This window comes from Stylophora pistillata, chromosome 12, assembly GCF_964205215.1.
Source record: "Stylophora pistillata chromosome 12, jaStyPist1.2, whole genome shotgun sequence".
Taxonomy (NCBI): Eukaryota; Metazoa; Cnidaria; class Anthozoa; order Scleractinia; family Pocilloporidae; genus Stylophora; species Stylophora pistillata.
Window position 1 is genome coordinate 3,941,444 of NC_142530.1, and position 9,894 is coordinate 3,951,337.

Genomic DNA, 9,894 nt, shown 5'->3' on the forward strand with positions numbered 1-9,894 from the left:
CTTTGGGTTGGGTCCGAGTTTCAGCATGGTCGTGTCCTTTAATAGGACCATCGACGTTGACTGTCAGGGGCTCCCTGAGGAGGTACTTTTCTCGGAAGCGGTTGGTTTGTTGCTGGGTTTTTTTGACCGTGAGTCTGACCATCGGGTGGCTGCGGTGCAGGCATGTCCTGGCCGTGTTGCGAGAGTCACTTTTGCTGAGAACGGCGATGCTGCTAAGTTATTTTTTGAGGAGCTAGGTGTCATCAAGTTGGGCGATGTAGAGTGTAAGGTTGTTAAACCCCCTCCTCCTCCTCCCCAGCTTACTACTGTTGTAGTCTCTTGGTTTCCTTTTGAGGGATCAAACGACGCCATCAGCACAGCTTTGTCCGCATACGGTACGGTCAAATCTGTTCGCAATCAGGTTTGGCCCGGAAGGCCTTCAGTGTCCACCGGGTCACGCATTGTCCAAATGGTTATTAGGAATGTCATTTCACCGTTTATTTCTATCCGTGGCGTCCGCTGTAAAATTTGGTATAGGGGGCAACCCCTCCAGTGTACTACTTGTCATAAAGTTGGTCATAAGTCGGCGGAGTGTCCCCCTGGTGACCCTCGTTTCTGGTGGACCCCAACCCTAAGGCATTGCACGCAAGCCATGGGTGGGATTAGTCCTGTTGGTCGGCGGGCATTGCACACGCCCTTCATCGGGGGCCCGGCCGTCCACCTTAAACATAAAAAAAACTGCACTGATGAGGCCCAGGTCTCGCATGGTAAGTGTTACTTCATACTCTTGTAGTTTGAAGTTGGTTCTGGTGTTTTTCGAGGTCTGAGATGGATAAGTGAGTACCTGCCGGGAGGGAAAACTTGCGACTTTTTCCTCCCTGGCAGTGGTTGTTTTCTTTGGTTCCGTTTTGGTCGCCCATCCCTTTTTTTGGATTTCTCGGTCGATCTGAACTTGCTTTCCTTTTTGCTTTTTCTCTGTTTCGGTCACCCATCCCTCTGACTTGTCTTTGGGTTGGGTCCGAGTTTCAGCATGGTCGTGTCCTTTAATAGGACCATCGACGTTGACTGTCAGGGGCTCCCTGAGGAGGTACTTTTCTCGGAAGCGGTTGGTTTGTTGCTGGGTTTTTTTGACCGTGAGTCTGACCATCGGGTGGCTGCGGTGCAGGCATGTCCTGGCCGTGTTGCGAGAGTCACTTTTGCTGAGAACGGCGATGCTGCTAAGTTATTTTTTGAGGAGCTAGGTGTCATCAAGTTGGGTGATGTAGAGTATAGGGTGGTTAAACCCCCTCCTCCTCCTCCCCAGCTTACTACTGTTGTAGTCTCTTGGTTTCCCTTTGAGGGATCAAACGACGCCATCAGCACAGCTTTGTCTGCATATGGTACGGTCAAATCTGTTCGCAATCAGGTTTGGCCCGGAAGGCCTTCAGTGTCCACCGGGTCACGCATTGTCCAAATGGTTATTAGGAATGTCATTTCACCGTTTATTTCTATCCGTGGCGTCCGCTGTAAAATTTGGTATAGGGGGCAACCCCTCCAGTGTACTACTTGTCATAAAGTTGGTCATAAGTCGGCGGAGTGTCCCCTTAGGGGCAAATGCTTCCGATGCCGTCAAGGTGGACATCTAGCTAGGAACTGTCAGACGACCGTGGGTGCTCAACCTGCTGTAGACACATCAGTAGAGATGGACATACCCTCGTCTGTAGCTCAAGAAAATGATGTGACAGCTGAGACAATTGCTCCCGTCCCTAATGACGTTGTTGCTGAGTCTGAAGAGTGCGATTATAACCTTGAGGCCATCGAGGACCGTTTTCCAACCTGCAAATCGGTTGACCAAGTACCATCAGACAATGTCTCCCGTAAACGCGCTGCTCCCCAGACTTCTCCGGTTTCAAAAGGAACTGTAAAGAAGCCTGCTACAACGGATACAACCCAGTCGATTTCCGTACCAGTCGCTAATAAGATAACCGTGCCACCCTCCGTTACGTCGGTCATTTCTTCCAAGTCCAGAAGTGAAATTCTCGAATTGCTATCCACACCTCCTGGCCTTTCAGGTGATAGAGTAGACCCCCTACGGTTAACATCACACCTTCAAGTTCCTCCTGGTTCAATTGCCTTTGTTCTCAACCCGCAAAATGGTCCTCCTAGACATGTGCTAAAGTACACTCCGAAGAAATAGTTTAATATTAGTTTAAAAATTTAAAACCTAAAAATGAAAACTAAAAAGTAGTTTAAGTTATTTAAGTTATCGAGTGTGTGTGTTCAATTTTTGGTGTGAGTGTGTTAATTTTTGTTGAGGTGGGGTTCGATTCCCCAGCGAGTTTGGTGTCTGGTGACCCTCGTTTCTGGTGGACCCCAACCCTAAGGCATTGCACGCAAGCCATGGGTGGGATTAGTCCTGTTGGTCGGCGGGCATTGCACACGCCCTTCATCGGGGGCCCGGCCGTCCACCTTAAACATAAAAAAAAACTGCACTGATGAGGCCCAGAAGGCCGAAACAGTACTGTCTGCAGTTAGTTATATATATATTGTTATATATATATTGTTATTATTATATATATGTATATTGATAAGGAGCATTCCAGCGTAATAATTGGTTACATATACAGAGGATATATATAATCAATTTTATTAAAAACTGGATCATTGGATAATGCAATTCAAGACTTCTTATTGGCTTAGCCATTATGGTATATACAAATATGGTAAGCGTGCGCGTCGGGTTAAAATTAAAAGGGAGCTAAAAGATTTGAGTAAGATTTGGTAAGTTTTGTCTAAGATCTTGGGGGCGATTTTAATAAAATAGTTATTCCACTCGTGCTTGTTGGATATGAGATGATTATAGCCAACTCGGCACTACACGCCTCGTTGGCTATCCATCATCTCATATCCAACGCGCGCTCGTGGAATAATTGTTAAATAGCAAGCGCAGCGAACGAGTGAGAGATACTTTCAGCACGAGAAGATAAAATTCGTATCCCCAAGCGGCCATGTAATGTTCTGTTCATTATATAGATACTGATGAAATTTCCACATAAAAGACAACTTTTTTTATTCATTTTCGAAACACCAATAGGGTAATTATGTTGGTAACCAAGGCTACACCAATATCTTCACACGTGAAAGATAAAAATAGTATCTTCACTGCGCGCGGTGAAGATATGATTTCCTAGTAAAAGGAGAAATCCTGGTATTCATCAGTATCTATATAATATATAAATATAAAAATACAGTACTGTTTCGGCCTTCTGGGCCTCATCAGTGCAGTGCTAATGCTAGGATGGGGGAGAACCGAGACGGTCACCCCAAACGACCCAACCTTTGTGGTATCGTCTAAGCCATGCCAGAGTGCTCAAACTAGAGTAAACCAGCGAGCATGCGCAATTGCAACGGCAATGACTCATCCTAGATAGAGTGCTCAATTTGGACATGAAAGCAAAGCTTTGTATGCCAAAGAGCTATGAAGAAAAATTAAACACAACCCTGTATAAAACTATTTACAAATAAGTACATCAAATAAATTAAATCTAATAAAAAGCTAATCTAAAAAAGTAAGTCTTTAAGGAGCTCTTGAATTTTGACAAGTTTCTCTCGTTACGAAGCTCCAGAGGGAGGCTGTTCCAGTGTCTGGGTGCTGCAGCAGAAAATGCGCGATCAACTAATGTTTTCAAAGTTTTGTTCGGTTGTAACAACAGAAGTCCTTTATTTGATCTAAGGTTATAACCACTATAGAGTGGCAAAGTATGACGTCACGTTGTCATGACCGAATTTTTTTCAGTTCTAAACAAACTGTTCTATCCAATATGGCGGACGCAAGCGTCATGTGAAGCTCCGTTTTGCAGACTTTGAACTCCTTGTTTGACGCTCGTGGTACATTCAAGTTATGCTGGAAGTAGAAGGATAAGGCTATAATATCTTGCAGAATCTAAAATATTGGAGAATTAGGCGAAATGGTTCAGTGTTTCGCACCCGAATGTAATCACCAGTCTGAGAGTCATTGCTGTCGCTTCTTTGCATTCCCGAGCAAAGAAAAGAAAAAATCTGAGTATGATCGATGGAGAAGATTATTAAGGTTTGTATTTTAACTTACATATATACTGTAAAACCAGAATATCGCAGCTAAACTAAAGTATTGTGGCTTTCGGACTAATAAACATGGTACTTGTTGGATTGACGCTTGTTTCGATTTACTTCTAACAAAATCCAACTCTGATCTAAATACATTCCACATCTCTATATGTTTCAACAGGAGAGAAGATCGAGAACCAAGCAAACACAGCTGTGTTTGCAGCTGCCATTTCAGAAATGACGAGAAGGTATTTGGGCCAGAGATTTTTAAGCACAACGAAGGAAAACTTTTCCCCTCTAGCAGTAAACCGCCACCAAAGAAGAAGAAGAAATTGGAAAAAAGTACAGATGGCAAGGAATTAGTCGACATCGAAAAAATGAGAGAAGCCTTGCAGAGCAACGAAAGTGAAGATCAAGAACGGGACGTACTCAACGATTTAACTGCTTCGGAGATAATCCTTGAAGCAGAAGTAAAGCAGCTGAGAAATGACCTTCAACAACATGAAGAGAAGTCAAAATATTTTAGAGAAAAATACTCAGTGTCTGCGTTAAGTGACGATGTAATACGCATGGAAACCGGTCTTCCAACTAAGCAAGTATTTGATGTAGTTGTACTTTATACTTTAAGATTCAAAGACTCAATAATATATTTTCATGGCTGGAAGGTGGAATCAATAAGTTTTGAAGACCAGATATTCATAACTTTAATAAAGATTAGACAGAATTACACGAACCTTCAAAAAGCTCAGTTATTTTCATGCAGTGAAACTACTATATCTAATATTGTCATTACATTTATTCAACTCTTGCACGAGATTTTGTTCACTTTTTGATGTCAACAGTACCTTCTAGGGAGAAAAATGACTTGTTTGCCGTCATCATTTACACAGTTCAGTTCTTGTAAGATCATAATAGATTGCACAGACATTGAAGTTGCAACCCCTGGCCTAATGAGTCATCAAAGTGCAACTTATTCTTCATACAGAGGTATGAATTCATTTAAAGTACTCGTTGGTGTGGCACCTAATGGGGTCATAACATATGTTTCTAACCCTTACCCTGGATCAACTTCAGATAAGGCTATAGTGGAAATGTCTGGTTTTTTGAAACACCTTTATCCAGGAGATCTTGTTCTTGCTGACAAGGGCTTTCTAACCCAAGACATAGTTCCGAGGGGTGTGTCTGTAAATATTCCCCCATTCTTAAACAATGGTAAATTTACTGAAAATGAAATAAAAGTAACTAAGTCGATTGCCAAATGCAGAAGCCATGTAGAGAGGGCTAACGCCAGGTTAAAGGATTTTAAGATTTTAAGTTTTATTCCCTCTTACCTAAGATGCTATTCTGAAAAAATTTTTCAGTTTTGTGCTGCTCTTGTTAATTTGCAGTTTCCGTTAATCAAGGAAGGTTGTACAAATGTATTTTTTGAGTAGAAAATTCTCAAGAGAGGCTCAAGTCATGTTTTTGATGACTACAAAGATTCAATAGTTACAGTAATAAAAAGTCAATAAGTTATGGCAATTTCTTCAATTCTTTTTTTTTCTACTTTTTGCTCTTTACTTAGGGTGTGATTCTTACTTTAATAGGCATGAAAGCATCACTCTAGTTTCTGTCTCTATTTTGGAAAAGTAGTCTACCAACAATTGAGATAGATGGATAGATATAGGTTATTCCTCATAACTTTAACAACTATGATATTCTATGATTATTTTCTTAGTTCATATAATCCTAACTGTACAAGGGAAGAAGAGAATCATTAACAGTTAATAATTTTCAATCTTTTCAATTGTTCTACAGAGTTGAAGAGTAACATTTTTTAATTTCTCATTTCCACATAAGGTAGAATAAATATAAAGAGTACAAGTGTATATGTCTCCTCTTATGTATTCACACTTATAATAATTCCCCCTCAATCAGTTTAGGGTAGTAATGATGGAAATAAAAGTTTCTTAGAATATCAAGATTAGGTTTCCATTCCTCGTCTCTATGAATGACCAAAGTTACGTGGCCCTTGACAGTCCACACAACAAAATAATACATTCTGTTTGTGAGATGGAGCTGTCCTTGAATTTGATGCCAATACCCAGACTTGTGATCCCTCTTAAGCTCAATTTTGCCCTTTCGCTTCTCCAAATAGAATGATTCTGATTCTATAACTTCCTCTATGGTTGAATTCCTAAAGGTATATGGGCATTTTACTTCCAAAATACCTTTTTGATCAACTAGACCATCAGGTGTGGCACCAAGAATACCTGACTCTTCAAACCAAATTCCTGTTGGTTCAACTTTTAAACAATGTGACATCTCAAATGCATTCACAGCTTCTTTTTCATTGTTGACTCCCCATGTGATGGCTTTGACTCCAGATAAATCATACTCGCCCATGAGTCTTTTCAAGAGTGATTGTGAAACTCTCTTGGCTGCTAAGACAGGACCAAAATTACTAGCTGTGAGTCTTCCCTTTCTAAGCATTGACCATGCTGGATTCTCTCTTTGACCCACTGTGAGTTTTGCTATTTCTTGTATAGTACTACTTTGAATTTTGCATTTTTCCTTAAAAAAGGAGAGCTGATCTTCCTTTCCATGGGCTTGAAGGAAGCCATCAGAATAAATTATTTCTTCGATTGTAAGCATTGGTAACGTCACCGGTTCAGGTTCAGGGCTCAGAATCCACCATAGTCCTGTGAACTTTCCATATTCACATAACGATCGGTAAATGGATGAACGATCTGCTTGCGTAGGTTCTCTCGATAGAGCACAGTACCGTTTCGGAGGAGGAAACATCTCAGTGACGTCCCGAACTGCAGGGCAAGTTGGCTTTTTTGGCTTGTTCCATCGACATTCGATGTCCGTACGACTAACATGATGTATGGCGTAAATGAACACAGCTGCGGCATGACTGCACTTGAAAGCGCCCTTAGGACATTCACACTCTGTCGACTTGATATTCAAGTTACTATCTACGTATATCTAAAGTAGAAGAAGAAAAATTTTTATTCTTTTAGTGATTTTATTGGTTGTAAATAGCTCTCAGGCGTTCTCAGCGCTCCAATCGAACAGCCATCGAACGGATCCTATTTTAGAGGCGCTAAGAGCTATACTTTATGAAGTCAATATCATATACATCGGAGCCTATAATTTAGATATTAAAGCTATTGAGTAGCTTTTATAATTGATCTAATGATTCCCAACCGATTCACAAAATATAAACATAAACATACAAGAGAGCTTACGTACCGTAACCTCGTAGACTTTTGATCTCATACCAGCGTGAACTTTGCCTCTAAGAATGCCTTGATTATACATAAAACATTCTATATGATCAGATTTGACGTGGTTCTCCCCTTTTGCGATAGATTTCTTTTCATCTTCGAAGTAAGATAGCAAAGGAGAGATTGAAAATAAGGTCATGATTAATATGGCGCCATAAACAACGAGACCTCAGCGTTTGTTTAGAACTGAGAAAAATGCTGTCATGGAAACGTGACGTCATGGCTTTGCTACTCTATTCTCTTCAATAGTAATTAAATCTCTCAAATATCTGGGGGCAATTCCATGGAGTGCCTTAAAAGTCATTAGAACTACTTTAAATTCGATTCTGAATTTTACTGGAAGCCAGTGTAGAGATTTTAGAGCTGGTGTCACATGGTCAAACCTTGGTATATTGAAAATCAATCTTCATGCTGAATTCTGAAGGCGCTGTAACTTATTAACATACTTTAGGGGCAGTCCACATAGAATTTTGTGACAGCAATCAATACGTCCAATTATTAGTGCGTGAACTAATGATTGTGTTGCCTCATTACTTAAGTATTTCCTAATACGCCTTACATTAATTAGATGGTAATATGCAGCCTTACATGTGTGATTTATATGAGCATGCATGCTCATGTTGTCATCAAACCAAGATCATAAATTTTTCACAGAGGAAACTGAAGATACACAGGCATCATCTTAATAGAGCTAATATGGACCTTTGACAACTGCTGCCGTGTCCCTATAACCATAAATTCTGACTTCCCATCGCTAATCTTAAGCTTGTCCCATAACATCCACGCTCGTATGTCACGTATGCCATGTTCCATGGCATCAACAGCATCTTGAGCGCTTGACGCAGATTCTGGCTTAAATAACAAATATAATTGCGTATCATCAGCATACGTATGGACACTAGGAAGGCGCCTACCAACCACTTCAAACAATTTGCACGCATAAAGCTTGAACAATACCGGTCCCAAGCATGACCCTTGGGGAACGCCTTCTTGAAGATCGAAAGTATCTGAGCAGTATCCATCGAGTGAAATCCGCTGAATGCGCCCAGAGAGGTTCGAAGAAAACCACCTCAATGCAGTCCCTCTTATTCCAAAGCTAGATTTGAGGCGGGATAATAGCACAGAGTGGTCCACGGTGTCAAATACTGCGCTAAGATGGAGTAACGCTAATAATACAACATGTTGACTGATCACAGACATCAGAATGTCATTTTGTATCTTTGGAAGCGCTGTCTCTGTACCATGGCCCTTTCTGTAAGCAGACTGATTGGGACAAATGAGCATGCACCTGATCAAACACTGCACGTTCTGCAAGTTTTGAGACGTACTGAAGATTGCTAACTGGTCGAAGATTGTTGAAGTCATTCACCTCCGCTTTCTTACATCTTGGATCAACAAGTGCCTCCTTCCACACATCCAGAAAATGAGCTGCTAGTAAGGATGAATTTATCATTGTGGTTATCACTAGTAGAAAATTCTCAAGGGATTCGACAACCAATTTTGTCGCCGATGTACTGGTACTTTCAGTTTGACAGTACATTATGCTGAATAAAATTGCCTTATGAGTAAAACCTCAGTACACCGGACACCCCTCTAAACCGGACATTTCCTCCGGTCCCGAGAACGTCCGGCTTTGAGGGTTGCACTGTATATGCATATACAGGTTCCTTGTACTTTCTTCTCAACCTATTCCTGGATTTATATTTAAATATATAACAGCTGATTTTGCTTGTAAAGAGCTGTAATCATTTCTGGTCAATTTTCGGCTTCCAGTCGCTATGAGGATTTTTCGAACGTGTAGTTCACAACCAGCGTTACGACCATTTGATCAAAGATCATTACGACTGGATATGAAAAGCAGTGGTAAGGATAATCTCATGTATTTTAAGGTCATAGGAAGGCCTCAAACACTATCTTTTTGCAGCCTCCGCTCATTTCATTCAAGCGCGACAAAAACATAATTAAAGAAAAAGGGAGCTCCTACTACACTTCAAACGAGGATCGGTGAGGAGCACACAGAAAATTTATATCGTGAGATAGGTCGGATCTCTGTATGAAGTTTAAAGTTTTCGCAAGAGTCTGACTGTGATAGAAACTGTTGTTGTTCATTATGGTTTTATAGGTAGATGAACCTTTAATCGTTAGTCTCACGATGTAGAGTCAGGCTATTAATTGTATTGATCAAGACAATAGATTAGCCTGACTTTATATCTTTACGCAAGAAATTAAACGTTCATCTATCTACAATACCACGATGAAAACGACAAGTTCTATAACCAGTTAGAACATTTCAACAAAAAAAGAACGTGGTATGTATGATATTATTTTCATAACCACCCCACATTTGTGACTGAGATATTTCTTATAGAAATCTCAAGCTTCCTTTGGGAAAGCTTTTACAAAGAACCTACACTGTATCCTGATGGATCTTTCCTTAGACGAATACGATAGCGGTAAGACCTCTCAAGATCAAAAGCGCTGCAGGACTCTTGTTAACGTCGTTGGAACTCAAGGGATTACTGTTTTTTTTTCCAGCAACGTTAGCTTTATGTTGATAATTTACAAGAACAAAGAATAA

At 40.7% G+C, this 9,894-nt stretch overlaps 1 protein-coding gene and 1 pseudogene across 2 annotated transcripts; one reads left to right on the forward strand and one right to left on the reverse strand.

The window, feature by feature from the left end:
* Positions 1-3,704: 3,704 nt before the first annotated feature.
* Positions 3,705-5,910, forward strand: LOC148718453 (uncharacterized; annotated as a pseudogene). The gene is made up of 2 exons (XR_015994263.1): positions 3,705-4,048; positions 4,226-5,910. The product of XR_015994263.1 is annotated as an uncharacterized LOC148718453 (transcript).
* On the reverse strand, positions 5,544-7,476 carry LOC148718454 (uncharacterized). Its single transcript, XM_088741859.1, has 2 exons — positions 7,282-7,476; positions 5,544-7,014 (listed from the first exon to the last, which is right to left on the reverse strand). Exons 1-2 carry the CDS (start codon positions 7,453-7,455, stop codon positions 5,938-5,940), a joined length of 1,251 nt encoding a protein of 416 aa, XP_088597985.1. The 5' UTR covers positions 7,456-7,476; the 3' UTR covers positions 5,544-5,937.
* Between the last annotated feature and the right edge of the window lie 2,418 nt (positions 7,477-9,894).